This window comes from Nothobranchius furzeri, chromosome 15 (assembly GCF_043380555.1).
Source record: "Nothobranchius furzeri strain GRZ-AD chromosome 15, NfurGRZ-RIMD1, whole genome shotgun sequence".
NCBI lineage: Eukaryota > Metazoa > Chordata > Actinopteri > Cyprinodontiformes > Nothobranchiidae > Nothobranchius > Nothobranchius furzeri.
This window is the reverse complement of record NC_091755.1, coordinates 62,322,607-62,342,163: the sequence shown is the minus strand read 5'-3', so window position 1 is coordinate 62,342,163 and position 19,557 is coordinate 62,322,607. Positions and strand designations below refer to the sequence as shown.

The following is a 19,557-nucleotide window of genomic DNA, read 5'->3' as shown; positions in this document are numbered from 1 at the left end:
ATTTGAAGTTCATGTTTGGAGACCAACCTTCACAGATTGGAGGCTCACGCTGGTGAGGAGACACCATTAGTTCTAGTAACACCTGGGCTCCCAAGGCCTGTTCTGACAGGATGGACGTTACGGGACCCTTAAGGCTTCCAGCTGGACGATTGGAGGATTATTTAGGAGGATTTGAATGAACAAACTGATTTCAGTGGTGAAGGGTTAAATGAGTGAGTGAACCCACCACCAAGGATGAACTCTGCTAACTTTACAAATCAGCTGCTCTAAATAAGCATGAAGATCAGAGAGGAGCTCTAGGATGGACACGAATAAAGGAACTGTAATGTAGAGGTAAAGTAGGGCAGGGCCAACGTTAGCAGCTGTCATACGGTCCATCTGAAATGTTTGACTGCATTAGGCTTGTAATATTATGTGACAGGTTAGAAATTGAAACTTACCACAATTGAAACTTACCATCCTAGAAAATCCTCGTCCAATCAATGTGCACGTCCTGTTCTCACTGAGTGGATAGAAATCCCTCCTTCAAGCTGAGAGTGTGTGTATGTGTGTGCAAGCGAATTGTGAACTGGCGTTGTGATTTAGCACTACTTAGATGTAGCCATCCTTACGCTGACAAAAATGTAACTAAGAAACTTTTACTTTGAGTACATTTTGTTTACGATACTTTTTACTTTTACTTAAGTAAAAATTTAGGCAAGTACTTTTACTTGTAATTGAGTAAAAAATTATCTAAGTATTGGTACTCGTACTTAAGTAGGAAATTTTAGTACTCTTTCCACCTCTGCCAAAAACAGCAGAACTGTTGCATCTCATGGCCCAGCCATTCATTAATATTTTTGCAATGTGATATACATAAAATTTGTAATAAATTCCATGTTTTCCTATAAGAGTTTGTTTCTCCATCTAGTCTCCAGACAGTTGCAGTCACAGTCCCAGGAACGACTGTTTTCAAGAAGGATGCGAGGTCCTGTGGGTTAGGAAGTGGGTGTGAAAAGTACAGCACATTCTATTGGCAATTAAGAATAAACATAAATGCAGTGTGTCATCAAATGCATTGTTCATTTCTTCTGTGGAGACACAAAACACACCAACAGAATGTGACAAAACAAGAAAACAGATGATGCTAGGCTGCTGAATGTTGCATTTAAAATCTGTTGTTTTAACATGACAGCTCTGGAGAAAATAACATCACTTTTTGTTCAATGCTTGTTGCCTGAGCACTTATGACATCTTATGGTGCGAGACAATTGGAAAAACAGCATTAAGGAAACCAAGGATGTAAAAACCGTGAAAAGAGAAGAAAGAGATCCATGGTTGAATGTATTTAGTAAAATTTCATGGGTTTTATTCTCACTTTTGTTTTCCACCGACATGAATCTCTTTTCACTTATTTCTTGGTTGAGCTTCTATCTTCCTCACACATAGTGACTGTCATCTGAGCCTCCTCCTTATGCCGCTGAGGAGCTGGCTGGAGCCTCTGGACAGGAATGGTTTGTCATCAGCTGTGATAAATTTGACTTTAACTCTGTGAGAGTACAAAGCTCTGTGGGTCTGGAGATTAATCACAAGTGGAGGATCCATCTTCCAGCTTCACACTGCTAACAAAATACACCCCAAACAACACGACATGACACGAGCATGTACGATGGATGCATGTCGACATACAATTACACACACACACACACACACACACACACACACACACACACACACACACACACACACACACACACACACACACAATTCTTTAGTTTATTGCCTCCTTCGTTACATTTCCTCCCAGTTTCACTGAAGGTAATCCAATTATGTGAATAATATGAATAACCTGAATAATGAAACTTCATATTTCTCACATCACTCAAACCACCTTCATTTTACTTTTTAATCTACACGTTTTAGAATAATATCATATTAAAGGTGTGAGTCCATTCAGATGTATGTAAATTGCATCTTATAGGAAAACTCGTACTTGCAGCCTTATCTTGATGAGTTTATCCAGTAACAGACTCTCCAGCAGAAGTGACTGTATTGTTGTGTGAAAGGAGGCTGGCGCTCTACCCCATGGAGGTAGATGGGTGTTTACTATCAACAAAGGGCTGCAGTGAGCAATAGCTTCCAGAAGAATCACTCAATCATGGCTTATTGGCAGGGTTGAAGACAGCAGAGCAATGTTACCAGCGTAGGACATGATGGGAAATCTGTTATCTACATTTCTTTCTCTTGTCCATTAGCTACTTGTCTGAGTGTCTGCAATTTTATGACCATCTCTTTGTGTGCCTTCTTGGCTCTGTTTTCCTTTTTGTTTTATTTTTCTTCTCTCTGAAGTGTATTGTGTATCCGTCTCGCTGTATGATTTTGTGTCTGTTCATCATTTTCATCCTTCCTCCTCCTCCTCCTCGGCCCGCTGCTAAACCAAGTAAGCAGCTATAATGATCTTGGCTGGCTGCTCTCTAACCAGTACATTCACAACATCCTTGGCCTCAAATTTGAAAAGAAGCTTTCATTATGGGATATGCTAAACCCCTCTGTGTATCACATCAGTTTGAATGGAATTATTAGCTCACCATCGCAACATACAAATTGTGAGGACACACATGGATTTAGTTAGTATGTTACAGCACATACTTACAAATAATAATGACAGGAAGTAAATAAAAAAATTAAAAGCTGCATAAATTAATAATAGCCATGGATGTACATTTATTGGCATTGCCTTTTTGTGGTATATTGTGTGCTTTCTTTGTAATGTTTTATGGACAAAAGTATTCATTGATTCATTTGTTAAATACGAATGAAATACATCTGTTTTCTATAAAATTAGTCAGCTCTATTGTGTATTAAAAATACTGTTCTAAAACTCTGTAGCTCTAAATAAGTTAGATTTTGAGTTGTGGTGATGTCTTTTAGATATTGCTGCAATAACAAACATGATGTGACAGTATAAAAAGTTGCAGGCATTTAAAGTGCATATTTAATGTTCTTTAAAATGGTAGAAAAACATCACCTAAGGTCAAAAAGTTACTTTGGTTATCCTTCTAGGTTTTCAGACAACTAGCAGGTGTTTGAAAATACTAAATCAAGGGAAGTGGACAGGCTTCCCTAAAAAATGTGAGATTTTAGAGTCATATGACACATTACGTACCTCAAGGAAAACTTTGAAGAAGACGTGCTCGACTCCGGTTATTATTAGTTGCTGAGTTAGCACCGATTCAAGTAGTTTAATGATGGTTAATGTTTGTGAATGTTGGGGTTGTACAAATTCCCGTTTGTCTGGACATCGTGTTTGTCGATTTCCACAACAGAAAATGAACATCAGAAGCACAAAGATCAGATCATATGAATGCAGGGGCGGCGTTAGGCCCGGCTACTTGGGCTGAAGCCCCGGATCTTTCATGATAAGCCCCGGATCTAAATCGCGGAAGTAACATGCAGTACCAAAGTCACACAGAGAGGGCGCAGCTGGCAGTAGTTTGTAAAGTCCCATTTAGTCGTCACACACACAGGTGTGTGGTGAAATTTTTGACCCATCCCCTGAGTTGCAGACACGCCGCGCTCGGGAACTATTTGGTGGTTTAACCTATGGCGTTTAAAGCGTGCCACAACCCGTGCACGCGCATTGGGTCCACAGCGCGCGTGTGAACGGGACTCGCGAGCGGAAATATACATGGCGAGAGGTCATTTGTGCACTGAGAGGGAGCAAACTGTGTCTGTGAGCGCACAAGGATGTGCACAAGTGACAAACCTGCGTGCGCGCGTGGTCAACGAGCACACGGCAGAGGAAAACGTGCGCGCGCGGCAGCCTCTGTGCGCACTCGGCAGCCTCTCTGCGCGCTCGGTTTCTGACTCCTGCTCGCTCGGCTGTAAGGGTTTTGGCACTCTGGAGGCGTGGCCTGTGGCAGATCTTCTCTGTCCTCTGATTGGTTAGTGTACCCCGCACTTTACCCTCTGCCTATCTATATAAAAAAGTCTGCTAGTCACATAGTCGCTGGCATAGCTCAGTTGGAAGAGCGGGTGACTCTCGCCCCGGAGGTTCCAGGTTCGAGGCCGGGCAAGGAAAATGCAGTATATGTCATGTTAATTTTTCTTAATTTCAGGTATTTTACAGTTGTGACCGTTCAGCTGTCATTAAACGTCCGAATGTTTGCTGGGCAGTGTTTTAAAAAGTGCACATAAGCTAGATGGTTTTAACCATATAAAATTACATTTTTTGTGATACTGGAAAAATACATACTGAAATAAAACTACTGATTGAAAACTTTATGACTGTGGTTGTACAATATATGACTCACTAATACACTGCAAACTCCCTTAGAGTGGGGCTTCCAGAGAGAGAGAGAGAGAGAGAGAGACAGAGAGAGAGACAGAGAGAGAAAAGTTCTTGCCTCATTAATGAATTGTTTATTTTTTTCAGTATTTAATTGACAAATTATCCTTTCAAATAATTAATTGATGAGTTACATAATTGTCCGTTTAGAATTGTTGAATGGACTGAGTCAAGTTTGGTGCACTTTATATATTTCAAAACATGTTTTTTTTTATTTTAATGATGCATATGAATAATTTAAATGTTAATTTAATGAAATATTTCTATTTTTTCATTACCTCACCCTTGTTTTGACAAAAACGGGACCTTGCTGGATAATATCATGGAGAAACTATTTGTTCACAGTACATGGCTCAGTGAGGATCTGTGTAAAGGAGGAGATACTCAGAAATCTGTCTGCAGATTGTTACAACCCAGACTGGAAGTGGCGGGCTGTAATAAGAAAGGAGACCAAACAGAGGAGTGGGGGTTCAACAACTGATTTATTTAACAAAAGTAAGGATTTACTAAAGCAAGTTAGTGAACAGAAAATGGCCATCTCAAGGTTTTACTCGGATGTCCCTCAGCAGGGTGCAGCACTGTTGAAGGTCATCTGAATGAAAGCTTGATATGCAGTTTCTTTATGAAAGTGTGTAAATATACAGTATGGTTGCCGTACATATGTTGAGGTTCTCAGACATCAGGCTTCTTTGCCCAGGCCTTCACTAGTGGGCTATTTTAAAAGTTGGTAAGGAGAAAAACCACAGCATATAGCTGATTGTTTACAAATGCAAGGAGGGGAATAACAATCAAAATGCTTGTGTTCTTGGACCAGATGAATGGAGCGCTCCACATGCACTCAGAGATGTTATGACTTCTGTTTCTATAACTTTACATGCAGACATTTGAGGTTTGCCAGAAAGGAAAGCTGGCCTGTACACTTTGCAGGGCACAATGTCATCAATGCAGAAACCCCTGTCTACCAAGATGACCATCTCTAGTTGTAGCATTTTCAACACACCAGATTCCCAGGTTGGTCGCTGATAGTTCCAGCATACAGTGCTGAGACAAAGGTCACTGGCCTATGTGGCACAGTCCAAATGAGCCTCTTCAGAGTGCAGTTGAACTTGAGGAAAATATATGACTCTGGAAGAGAGGGGAATATGGCCATTGACACCTCAGTGTCATGTTCTGCGGGTGGAGGTGGCAGACCATGTGTGGTGGTGGGTTCCGGAGGCAGATGAGCAGGCAGATGTAAAAAATAAAAAGCTGTTTATTGAAGGACGGGAGCACAGGACGAACGAACATGGACAACGACAATGAACCGACAAAGACAACAACCAGGATGGAGGTATAAATACACAAGGGAATCAGGAACACATGGGCAGAGTAATCAGGGACAGGTGAGAACAATCAGGCTAATCAGGGCAGGAGAGACACATTCAGGGAGGCTGGGGCGGATCATGACACTCAGATCAGTGCAGTCAAGATTTACTGGTGTTTGGGTAGTCCTGAACGTGTTGTGATGCCCCCACCATCTCATTGGGTTTTCATTTGTGTTTAATTGTGTTTTTCTTCTGTTGTAGGCAGCTGGTTAAGCAGCCTTGGAGGCACCTGGGCTCAGGGTGTGGTGCTGCCTACAAAGCCTACTGTTTTTCTGCTTTCACTGGGTCTCTCCTGTGTGGTGGAGAGTCCTCACTGGCCATTTTCTGTTCACTAACTTGCTTTAGTAAATCCTTACTTTTGTTAAATAAATCAGTTGTTGAACCCCCACTCCTCTGTTTGGTCTCCTTTCTTATTACAGCCCACCACTTCCAGTCTGGGTTGTAACAATCTGCAGACAGATTTCTGAGTATCTCCTCCTTCGGTACACAGATCCTCACTGAGCCATGTACTGTGAACAAATAGTTTCTCCATGATATTATCCAGCAAGGTCCCGTTTTTGTCAAAACAAGGGTGAGGTAATGAAAAAATAGAAATATTTCATTAAATTAACATTTAAATTATTTATATGCATCATTAAAATAAAAAAAAACATGTTTTGAAATATATAAAGTGCACCAAACTTGACTCAGTCCATTCAACAATTCTAAATGGACAATTATGTAACTCATCAATTAATTATTTGAAAGGATAATTTGTCAATTAAATACTGAAAAAAATAAACAATTCATTAATGAGGCAAGAACTTTTCTCTCTCTGTCTCTCTCTCTGTCTCTCTCTCTCTCTCTCTCTCTGGAAGCCCCACTCTAAGGGAGTTTGCAGTGTATTAGTGAGTCATATATTGTACAACCACAGTCATAAAGTTTTCAATCAGTAGTTTTATTTCAGTATGTATTTTTCCAGTATCACAAAAAATGTAATTTTATATGGTTAAAACCATCTAGCTTATGTGCACTTTTTAAAACACTGCCCAGCAAACATTCGGACGTTTAATGACAGTTGAACGGTCACAACTGTAAAATACCTGAAATTAAGAAAAATTAACATGACATATACTGCATTTTCCTTGCCCGGGCCTCGAACCTGGATCCTCCGGGGCGAGAGTCACCCGCTCTTCCAACTGAGCTATGCCAGCGACTATGTGACTAGCAGACTTTTTTATATAGATAGGTAGAGGGTAAAGTGCGGGGTACACTAACCAATCAGAGGACAGAGAAGATCTGCCACAGGCCACGCCTCCAGAGTGCCAAAACCCTTACAGCCGAGCGAGCAGGAGTCAGAAACCGAGCGCGCAGAGAGGCTGCCGAGCGCGCACAGAGGCTGCCGCGCGCGCACGTTTTCCTCTGCCGTGTGCTCGTTGACCACGCGCGCACGCAGGTTTGTCACTTGTGCACATCCTTGTGCGCTCACAGACACAGTTTGCTCCCTCTCAGTGCACAAATGACCTCTCGCCATGTATATTTCCGCTCGCGAGTCCCGTTCACACGCGCGCTGCCATGTATATTTTCGCTCGCGAGTCCCGTTCACACGCGCGCTGTGGACCCAATGCGCGTGCACGGGTTTTGACAGGGGTATGACGCGATATTAACCCCCCAATCCAACCCCAATCCAATGCTGAGTGTCAAGCAGGGAGGCATTGGGTCCCATTTTTCTCAAAATCTTTGGTATGACCCGACCAGGAGTCGAACCCCTGATCTCCCGATCTCAGGGCAGACACTCTACCACTAGGCTACTTAGTCAGTATACAGTTTACCTGAGACTGAAGAGAAGCCCTTCAGCAGCTGGCTTCTGCAGTCTCTGTCTGAAACGCATGAGTGAAGATGGATATAAGGACGTTTTTTTAGACCAAAAGTACAACGACAGAACCCCAGCTCTGATGAGACTGGTGTTGACTCAGGTTTGTGAGTCTTATTTGAAAATATTTGTTGTGCTGCTGGTTTGCCTAAAGTTAGCTTACTATCAGGTAAAGTTGTTGGAGAAAGAAAGGGAATATTCACTATCATCTCACACTAAACACTAACAGGAACAATACTCTGCCCTGAATATGCTTAATATGTAGCTTCAGATTAAACATTATGTGGTACAAGACAAATATATATGATGTTGACTAGTGCGTGTCACGTGTGTGCGCGCATGCGTGTGTGTGCGCGTGCGCGCGCGTGTGTGTGCGCGCGCGTGTGTGTTAAGCCCCGGATCTTCTTCAGTCCTAAATCCGCCCCTGTATGAATGTAGAGGCGAAATGGGCTGGGGCTTTCTATTGGCGCTGGAGTAACATTGGGCCGCCATCTTGGATAGGTGTCCCCGGTGAATTCATTGGGCTAGAAAAGTCAATAGTAATCCCACATAATCTGTTTTCAATAGTACGCCGATTGTTGGAACCATAGACGGCACAAAAACAGACATAATTGCTCACCCAGTGTTGACTCCGATTAGGTTTTGGAGAGTGAGGGACCCGTCCAATATGGTGGCGAAGTGATTATGCTCCAGTGTTCAATGTCCCCTCTATGTTTTTGTTTCGTCTCTTTCCCACCTCTTGTGGCAACTAGCCGTTTGTTTCATAAAAATAGTTTTACTCATACTGATTTCCAAAGGAATTTTGGGTTTTCATAAACTGTATACCAAATCATCAATATTAGAAACAATAAAAGACTTGAACTATTTCAGATGTGTGTAATAAATCTAACATATATGAAAGTCTAATGTTTATCGGTACATTACAGACAATAATGAACTTTATCACAATATGCTAATTTTTTTAGAAGGACCTGTATATTTACCGTAAATCCTCTAATACAGGCCGGTATTCAATTAAAGGCTGGGTCTCCAATTTTGGCCGGTGTCGGAGTCAGCGGAGGTAAATAATGGCCGGTCTCTTATTGTGGCCGGGTGGAATGTGGTAACAAGCAAGTATGAGCGTCTCAGCGGCAGGGTTATGGTCCCCAAATCAACCAGCAGGAGGCAGTAGAGGTTCACGCAGACCTTTATTAGGCTTTTTCTTCTACGCTTTGTAACGCTACAGACACGATCCTCTATCATGCTCCTACCACACAGAGTCACGGTGTCAGTTAACCATGCTAATTCAACCCGCTCCACAGAACACACATCACCTTCCCTGTGGCTTACATAACACTCACACAACACGCAAATCAGCACATAGGAACTAGCAGAACGATAGGAAACACATATAACACAATACCCAGAATGCACCTGGTTTACAACCCCAGCCAGGTCATTACACTATCAAGTTCAAAGAGAACGTGCTGATTATGCTGCAGAACACCCTGGAGAGCAGCAGTAGGGGTTGTATGAACTAGTCAACTTCACTATAGTGACTTTTTATGCCTGTCGTCGACTAGTCGCTGTCACGTGATAATGACCGGCAAGATGCAGCCCTCGGAAAAGACAGCAGCCTGCTGTCAGCAGGTGACAAGCTCCTGCGCTCAGTGGGGGGGGGGCAACGCGCTGTGCCAGAGCGTCGGTACTGACACGCGATCGTTCATGTCGGTTCATTTCCTTTAATGTTTTCTGTCTTTTATTTGCGCCTGATGTGTATCGCTGTTGTGGAGCGGGGCGCTTCACCTTGTCCTCCGACGCACAGATCACTGATACGGCCGCCAAACAGCGAGCGCTCCGGTCGGTAGATCTGCCTCCTGCGCACGGCCACAGTAACAATCAGGTGTCGCCACCTCAAAAACTAATTTAACACGCGATCGTTCATGTCAGTTCATTTCCTTTAATGTTTTCTGTCTTTTATTTGCGCCTGATGCGTTTCGCTGCATGCTGTGGAGCGGGGCGCTGCGCGCATCACCTTGTCCTCCGACGCACTGATCACTGATACGGCCGCCAAACAGCGAGCGCTCCGCTGTTTTTGCGGTCGGTAGATCTTTTAGAACTGCAATTCAAAGGTAACTCATGAGGTGAATATATATGAACCCAGGTAGCAGTTTTTCTTTAGGATTGAGAGGAGATGCAGGAAGATAATAAACAGGCAGGACAGAAAAATAGTCAAATAAAAACAAGTTAGTTTTTGTACCTGCTGTTGCAACCAACAGACACCATTGAAGGTCATCAGAAGTGAGGAACAGAAAATGAAATAATTATTTTAATGTTTAGAGCAGCAGGAACTCCGAGAGGCTGCAGGCGCATCAGTGACTTTGCGGCCGCTGCGCAGGGGGAGGGGGGAGAGGGCTGAAGCATGGGGAGGGGGGAGATGGCTGAAGCAGAAACTACCATTGTTAAAAGAAATGTGTTTAACTTTGAAAATGTGGGCGCAATTTTAATTGTCAAAAACTCCAGCGAACCATTAGTTCATTTTGCTCAAATAGAAATAGAGGCCTGCCTCTAATACTGGCCCTCCTTCCAATAAAGGCCTGGAGCTTGATGAGCTTGAGTCAAATACAGGCCCGGGCCTGTATTAGAGGATTTACGGTAAATTAAAAGATGCTTTTACCAGTTAGCATTTCCAAGTCTGTGTGCATTTTGAAGTTAACCAACCCTAACCCTAACCTCTTACAATGTAAGGGCTTCAGCATGTGTTTAACGTGGAAGATGCCCTTTAACCCTCCCACTGTCCTAATGGGTGACCCAGCGAGGAAAGCTGACCATTGAGCAGGGTTGACCACCTCACCCCTGCCACATGGACCTCAAGGGATAAACCATCAGTCCTGCTCAATGGTCAGCTTTCTTTGTGGGGTCACCCATAAAGACAGTGGGAGGGTTAAGCGCCAACTGGTTTTCTTTTGTTTTGTTAAAAGATGGATTTAAAGTCTATGAGAAGCAAGTTTTAAACCATACTTTCATAAAATGCATTGGGCAGATTTAATTTCCATATATTTAAATCACTTCTTACACTTGCTACATGAATTTGCTTCTATATTCACATCAAATCCTGTCACATCGTTTCATTCAGCTTTTTTGTGAATTGTCTTTGAATCTTTGTGTAATTATTTATTTAAAATAAAGTTTTGTAGATCTTCTTCAACTGAATGAACAGAAACCAAAGAGCATTTTCTGGACAGGGAAATCTGTAATAATCTCATTTTATTTTTTTGGTCTCTCTTTTATTTTCTAGACTCTGCTATAGTCAACGGCGTGTTCTGGTCCGAGGCCCTGAACAAAGTGTTTGTGGATAACTTTGAGCGAGACCCCTCGCTCATATGGCAGTACTTCGGCAGCGCCAAGGGCTTCTTCAGACAATACCCAGGTGTTTGTTATACCGTATATATGTGGCAGTTAGTGGCTACATGTATACTTAAGTTCCTGACACCATAAAGCATGATGGCAAGTGTGTTTGGGAGAAGCTTAGGGCAGGGGCGACGTTAGGCCTGGCTACTTGGGCTGAAGCCCCGGATGTTTTATGAAAAGCCCCGGATCTAAATCGCAGAAGTAACATGCAGTACCAAAGTCCAACAGAGAGGGAGCAGCTGGCAGTAGTTTGTATACAGCCTGCCTGAGCCACCACCACTGAAGAAGAAGCCCTTCAGCAGCCGGCTTCTTCTACAGTCTCTGCCTGAAACGCATGAGTGAAGATGGACATAAGGACGTTTTTTAGACAAAAAGTACAACCACAGAACCCCAGCTTTGATGAGACTGATGTTGACTCAGGTTTGTGAGCCTTATTTGAAGTTGTGCTGCTTAGAGCCCTGCACAGGCCTAAAATCTGAGCCCGTGTCTGGCCCGGCCCGAGGGGGTGGAGCCCCAGCCCGACCCGGCCCGAAAAGGCTTTCAGGATTCTCTGGCCCGACCCGAGCCTGACTTTTTTTTTAACCAACTAAATGAAAACAAAGTGTGTCAATCCTGACCAATGTGTTAAAAGACGTGCAGGATCCGATCAATTTGTTTATCCCTCGTTTACCGTCACGGAGATAACGGCGCACTGGCTCTGGTGTTAATCAAGTTAAATTTTATCTCTTTCCAACAATTTTCACAAGAAAACAAAACAGTCAAAAGCAGGGCTTGTGTTGACCAGATAGTTCCCGTATTTGACGGTTTATTTGGACGGAGAAAGAATAGAAAGAATTACCACGACGCATGCAGACAAACTGACATTTTATTCGTTACACACATCGCAGATGTAGCTAAATCACCCAAGAAAAGATTCCCATCTGAACATCTGAGCTGCTCAGCGCAGCTCGCTGTCAGCGCATATGTGCACAGCGAGCTGAAGTTGTGGAGATTGGCTTGGAGCGAGTTGCAGAACCAAAGCGCATGCGGGAAGGTTCCTCCCACTGAAGCGAGTGTTTTCCAAACCCTGTCTCTCAGAGAGACTTGTCACTTAGAAAATGTTCCCTGACTATGAAACTTTGGCTGAATAGTGCTTGTTCTTGTCTCCAATGTGGCGACACATCCAGGAGCCATCTGAGGAGAAGCCCAGAATCTCACATCCTCGTCAGCTCAGAGGCGCATATGATTACGCACAAGCGTGACCCGTCAACCAGGTCTCACAGTAAGACTGGGTTGGACCTGTTCAGGTTTACGCAGACAATCTTTACATAGAATTGACTTACAGATATAAAATTAATTCAGTAAAATACAAAGCATTTTATTTAAATATCCATTCATTATTTTACAAGCACAGAGAGCCGCATCAGATGGACGCGGGTTGTGACATGTTTTCTCCAAGACCAGAGAGGACGCAAACTCAATACATCTCTTTTATTGTGAGGTAATAATTTCTCCGAGTTTTGCGGTTGCGGGCGGGAGTAGACATGCACGCTACGGGTGCGGGTGGGAGTTTAACACACACGTTGTAGTTGCAGGCGGTAATGGTCAGAAATTCAGCAGGAGCGGGCAGGAGCGGGATGAAGAAAACAGTCCCGGGCAGGGCTCTACTGCTGCGTTTGTGTTTCAATTTTTTTAATGAATTCGATTAAAAATAAAGGCGCCCGGCCCGTGTCCGAGGTAATTACACAGTCGTTGGCCCGAAGCCCGGCCCGGCCGACCCGAGGGCCTAGGGCTTCAGTGCAGGGCTCTAGTGCTGCTTGTTTGCCTAAAGTTAGCTTACTATCAGGTAACGTTGTTGGAGAAAGAAAGGGAATATTTACTATCATCTCACACTAAACACTATAAGGAACAATACTCTGTCCTGAATATGCTTAATATGTAGCTTCAGATTAAAAATTATGTGGTACAAGACAAATATATATGATGTTGACTAGTGCGTGTCACGTGTGTGTGCGCACGCGCGCGCGTGTGTGTGTTTGTGTTAAGCCCCGGATCTTCTTCAGTCCTAAATCTGCCCCTGGCTTAAGGACTAAATTACAGAAACAGTGAATCAGAATAAACAGGTGCAAGAGACAAGCATTTGGTTAAATTATTCAAACGATTTAGTCTGAAGCACATTAGAACTTTTTAACCTGTCGAACAGCAGGGAGCGCTGAACCCTAAAGGTTGGTTTATGCTTGACGCGTCCGCAAGGTCCACACGGCTCCGCGCGGAAAAGTTGCGTCATTTTAACAACCGCGCCCCTCCACCGCGCCTCCGCACGGCCCAAAATTTCCGCAACGCGCACCTAGGAAAACTTCTAACCACGCGGACGGTCAGACGCGGAAAAACATGGCGGACCGGCAAGAACTAGTATGGCAGAGGTTCGTAAATACAGACTTTGTATGATTCAGCTCTCAAAGATCACCGTGATCAACATGTTGTTAATATTCTTGGAGAGAAATAGCTCGCACTGTCGGAAAAGACGAGGACGCTGTTAAAAAATGCTGGAATGCCATGTTGTAAACAGTAATTTCTACTTCTACTATGGTGTAGTGTTGGATGCATGCCGTAGAGCTCCATGTTGCCCCATTCAGTTTGGGAGAATATTGGCTCACGGCAGAGACAAGCCGCATGAACCATAAACGCTGCGAGTTGTGAAGCGCGTTCCAGCCGCGAGCCGCGTCACCAAGCGGAAAGTGAATGCGTCAAGCATAAACCAAGCTTAACTCAGACACAGTTGGTACCCATCATCTCCTCTCCAGGATCTGCTCCTGCAATCAGAACAGGAAGTAGAGCTAGAAGGGGACATGGACTGAGAAACAACACACATTTAGTTCTGTTATTTTACCATCTGTCTCCTCCCTGGTGGCATAAACACTGGTACAACTGACATGAAAAAGCTTTTTCCACTGCTGACTTTTTGACCTGAATAAAGTCAGTTTAGGGCAAACTGCTGAATAAATACATTTCTTGAAATCTAACTGTTCTTTTAGTATATTTATAAGTTCCTATTTGTTGGAGACAAAGTGAGAAAGTCTGTTTATGTTTTCTTTAACATATTTAATGTAGTTCTCAGAATTATTATTGGATTAAACAAAATCTGTGTCTGCATATTTGCGTATACCTGTAAGACATACGTCATAAAATATGCTTTTATACTTTGGGGAAATTTAATGTCTAGAAATAGAATTGGGCAAAGCTAGGGATATATTAAAAATGGGAATAATACTTGTTTTAGTTATTCACATTTCAGAAAATAGCTTTGTTGGCGGCTTTAGGTCTTCATATATATTTTTTTCCTTTCCAAATATGATGTTTTCACAGGAATCAAATGGAAGCCAGATGAACACGGGGTTATAGCTTTTGACTGTCGTAACCGGAAGTGGTACATCCAGGCGGCCACTTCTCCAAAGGATGTGGTGATCCTGGTGGATGTCAGCGGCAGCATGAAAGGCCTGAGGCTGACAATCGCCAGGCAGACTGTTTCTTCCATTCTGGACACGCTGGGAGATGATGACTTTTTCAACATAATAGCTGTAATTATACACAATGTAGCACACGGTAACAGGTGCACATGTGCTGGCCATAAACTTAAAATATCACGACAAAGTTGATTTATTTCAGTAATTCCATTCAAAAAGTGAAATGTGTATATTAAATTCATTCATTACACACAGACTGATGTATTTAAAATTTTTATTTCTTTCATTTTGATGATAACTGACAGCTAATGGAAATCCCAAATTCAGTATCTCAGAATATTAGAATGCTGTAAAAAGGTTTACAATTGAAGACCCCCGGTGACACACTCTAATCAGCTAATTAACAGAAAACACCTACAACAGCTTTACATGGTCTCTCAGTCTAGTTCCGTAGGCTACACAGTCATGGGGAGGACTGCTGACTTGACAGTTGTCAAAAAGATGACCACTGACACCTTACACAAGGAGGGCAAGACAAGGGCAAGTTTTTGAACGGAATTACTGGAATAAAAGAACTTTTTCATGATATTCTAATTGTATGACCATCACATTTAGCACTTGTAAAAACAAACACACAATTATCAACATATTGACCAGTCTTTAAAGGTAAAGTCCCATTAATCATCACACACTGGTGAAATTCACCTCCACATGTGACCCATCCCCGTGGGGAGTGGTGAGATGCAGCTGTGGCTGTGCTCGGGAGCTATTTGGTGGTTTAATCCCCCAATCAAACCTATTTAAAGCTGAGTGTCAAGCAGGGAGGTATTGGATCCCATTGTTCAAGTCTTTGGTATGACCCAACCAGGATTTTAACCCCGATCTCCTTGTTCCAAGGCATACACCCTACCACTAGAAAACTGGTTCTCGTAGAAACATTGTATTGAAATAAGACAATATTGGATCATTAAACACTGCACATAGTGTTTTGGTTAGGAGAATGTAGAGTGCTCATGTTAGAGTCAATCCTAAAAATCTAAATGTCCTCATCCAAACCAACTCGGATGATAAAATGAAGTCCCGTTTCAAAAACGTGATTGCAAAATTTGATTAGAAATCAACAGTTTTATTATCAGTCATTCACTGGATTGTTTACACTGAAAACATAGTGAAACCCACAGATTGCTTAGTAAAATGGCACTTCACACAGAAGATGTTTCTGAACAATTTGTGTTGATTAAATCCGATGTGTGCAACATGCTAATGCAAAAGAAATGGTGTGCAAAACTACACAATGTGACATGTGCACCTGAATTTCAAAGCAGGACATAGACTTTATGATGAACTAAAATGTTAGCTTGTCTCACCACTTCCTCATTCTACTAACTAATGCTGCTCTGGTTGCTATCTGCAGCAGGTAAGACACTGACTACTCATTAGCATCTTAAGAGGATAAAAACTACACTCAGAAAATAGCATTCATGCTTACAACCAAATATTATGACCCACATAAAAACACAAATATACACATACTCAAAAAAGACAAACTTCACTGTACTGTATCTCTTTTTAAGATGATGTGTAAACAAACACATTTTCTTTCCTGTCATGCTCAAAACAAATTAACATGCCTTTGAAAGAAGATCTTAAATGCACCAGACTGATTTTGTTGTTTCCAGCCTCAAGCATTCAAGCTTTTTTAAGGCTCATTCATTTTTGCAAGCACGGATGTGTTTAATTGCGTTAAAAAGCAAAGATAACAACAACAATATCCAGGTCCAGATAAGAAAATTAGTTAGAAAATTAATTTGTGTATCCCATTTTCTTAAAAATGTAAATTGGATAGAAATTTTTTTAATGAACTGATCAGTTTTTCTTTGTAATGAAATTATTTTCATAACAAAAACAACAAAAGACATTATGGTTTAGACATTTCACATCCAAATTTAGAAACTCAGATTGGAATCATTCAGTTTGATTTTATTTTTGCAGTTTTTATTCTTTACTATTATTACTATTAGAATTGTGGGGCAGTGTATTGTTTTGGAGACAGAAGGTCTGCAATCATCGGACAAACTACATATGTGTGTAGCCTTTTGAGAAATGGGTCTAAGTTTGGGCTTGCTTCATGAAGCTACATCCACACACAAAAACTTGTCACCAATAGCAGATTAGAATACTTTTATTAGTGTTGGAAGAACATAATTCTATTGTTTTTCTTGGACTTTGAAGTCTAATTTATACTGATGCATTAACCACTGACTACTATCACAGAATTACAGGCGCTGACTACAATACATAAAGCAGTGTGTGTGTGTGTGTGTGTGTGTGTGTGTGTGTGTGTGAGTGTGTGTGTGTGTGTGTTCTTTTATCAGGACAAGGGAAATTAAACTTCTTCCCATGATCATTTTGAACATTAAACATTTAAGCTGATTCAAAGTTCTGAATTACGTCACTTTCATGAATTATCTTTGTTTCTTCAGTACAACGAGGAATTACATTATGTGGAACCGTGTCTGAATGGAACGCTGGTCCAAGCGGATGTAACCAACAAAGATGTAAGTCTAAGCTTTTTCTGTGATTTGTTTCCTCTTGTTTTCTGTGAGCTAATAGCAACTTAATCAAATGTCCTTTTATTTAGACAGTTGTTGTTTCCAAATGTTTAATGATTAGATGATACGTTTGTTTATCACTCGACCATGAAAGCTTCAGCTCTTTTAAATCCTTTTTGCACATTTTCACTTGCTTCCCTTATGTTTAGAGAAGCATGACTGGGATGCCAACATTTATTGGCAATTCTCTTCCTGCATATACTCTGTTGTCCAGTTACTTCTACTTTTCTTAAGAATACAGCCTTGCTGTCATAAGTAGAGTAGAGAAGCTACAGATTGGAGAGGCAGAGGAGTAAATGTGATTTTGATTTATTAATATAATAAAGCTGACAGGACAGCAAGGCAAAACTTTTAAAGGTCTGAAGCACAAAGACAAGCAAAATGAAAGATGTTTTTGGTTTTGAGCCACAGTGTAAAAGTAGGCATAAAATCCTGCCATTCTCTAATTCCTCGTCCACACAGGGTTCAAATTTTAAGATTTAAAAACTCTCCACCTTGAACGCATCTTTAAAAGCATTTTTCCCCCACCCAAAATTTTGCGTACGAATGAGTGGGTCAGTATTTTTAAATAACTGGAGTATTGTGGGCATGGCCTTACAGCAGGGGTCACCAGCCTTTGTGAAGCTGAGAGCTGCTTCATGGGTAGCCAATACAAAAGGCTACCAGGTTGGTGACCCCTGCCTTAGAGAAGTTAAGGTCTAATTATGGAGGGATGTAAAATTATTTTTTAATCAACCCGACAGAAAATAATTAAAGTGTTCAAGAGAACATAAAAATAGTGAACACTCCAAATTTCAAATCCAGAAACTCAAGAGATTTGAAAACAAGAAATAAAAAAGGCAGGTTACATCAGCTAATCGGGCTGTAGACAGAAAATAGGGTTCACTCAGCATCATTTTACAAACTGTGTTAATCTATAGACACACCAACTGGATTAGGAGGACATCTTATCGAATTTTTATTTGAAATATCAATCAACAGCCCGATTATTGGTCTTAATGAAACAGTTCTCACAATCCAAAATGAAAACACTGATCTCATCCTTATCTTAATTCATTCAAGCTTAAACTAGAGCTGGATGGTTATTTTTTTACTTCATTAATAATTTTGTCATCCTTTAATAATTAAAAGCAATATTATACAGATAAAACAATTATCACGGCTTTAGTTTCAGACTGTGATCTCCTTTTATCTTGTGTTGCTAATTAACTGCATGCCATTACTATTCAGCTTTAGTCCTTCACTAAAATCACACTTCTCACCAGGCTGTGGACCTTTTAAATTGCACTATTTATATAACTTTGAGACATTTTTCTCAAAATTTATTTCACACATGTCAGTAGGCTAAGCATCAAATCCTGCAGATGTGTAAATGTGATAAAGAAGTTTGTAGAATGTGTTCCCCTTTTCCTTAAATAGTATTAACAACAATTCTACCTCAAAGAGACAATCAGTAGTTTTTACCTTTAGTCTCTGGAAATATCCATCAGAACGTTGTTGAAAATGAATAAAACGATGTCCAGTACTCATGTACTCTTTGCTGTGCACTCAACTTGACTCACCATCTAGATCTTCTGGCGCTGATTTGTAGCTGGCAACAGCCATACAACTCATGGAACAGTAGTGAAAAAGTGATTAAATTTCTTAGGAAAATAGACTGCAGTTACATAATTTGAACATAATATGTCAATCTTACATATTGCACCTTTAATCTGGTTTATTTAGGTCTCACCGAGAGATTTTTTCAACAGTTTTTTTGTAAGAACTATGTTTTGACAAGGTTTCCAAAGATTGATGTAAGGACTGTAAGGACTTCTAACTAATTTGCTCTTAGCAAAGGTTAGGGTATTAAAGGTGCAGTATGTAAGAATATAGTCAGATTTTTACAGCGAAAAAATCCCAAACGAGTCTAATGTTTCTGTCATTTTGGAATAGAGGTTATACTGAAACATATTTCATATCCATCTGGCTGCAGGGATTGTCAGTTTTTCCTCCTTTCAAAACAAAGGAAGGAGCAGTGATGGGAATAACGCCATTTAAAATAATGACGTTACTAACGGTCCGTGTACATGACGGCCATCCGATTTTCCTTTGGAAATAAAAAACAAAAAAAAGGGAAACGAGCCGTTTTGCCGATCAGCAATCAAAAAACAAAAGAATGTAAACGAAAGTCAACTCGTTTTTTGTTTTTCTATTTTCAACATAAAAAAGAAAAACGGAAAACAAACTTTTTTTTGTTTTTCGATTGTGTATTTCAAGATGAAACGTTTAAATCAGAAAATAAGGGGAAATAGTTCATTTTCTGCCTTAAATTTACCTTTTTCGCTGTGACCCGGAAGTTTACCTGCAAAAATAAAAGTGAAGAAGAACACGAGAAGGAAAAACAATTGCGTTAGCGGAAGACATCGGTTTTCATGCATGTAGATAAATAAAATCTGGATTAATCCACACCTTGTACAATAATGGCGTTGCACGAGTTTGCTGATTTTATCAAAGCAAAAAGGATAACTGGAATGTCATGTGGCGACATCGCTGCTGCTTTATGCCATGAGTCTGGAACGGCACGGCG

At 41.3% G+C, this 19,557-nt stretch overlaps 1 protein-coding gene across 5 annotated transcripts in view; it reads left to right on the top strand.

Moving 5' to 3' along the window:
• The window catches only part of cacna2d3a (calcium channel, voltage-dependent, alpha 2/delta subunit 3a), a 341,398-nt gene that overhangs the window by 161,404 nt on the left and 160,437 nt on the right, over positions 1–19,557 (top strand). For all 5 annotated transcript variants that reach the window (XM_070545074.1, XM_070545072.1, XM_070545073.1 and 2 more), the window contains 3 exons: positions 10,821–10,952; positions 14,279–14,490; positions 16,860–16,934. In XM_070545074.1, the coding sequence (XP_070401175.1) occupies positions 10,821–10,952; positions 14,279–14,490; positions 16,860–16,934 (419 nt within the window). The remainder of the gene's footprint in view (positions 1–10,820; positions 10,953–14,278; positions 14,491–16,859; positions 16,935–19,557) is intronic.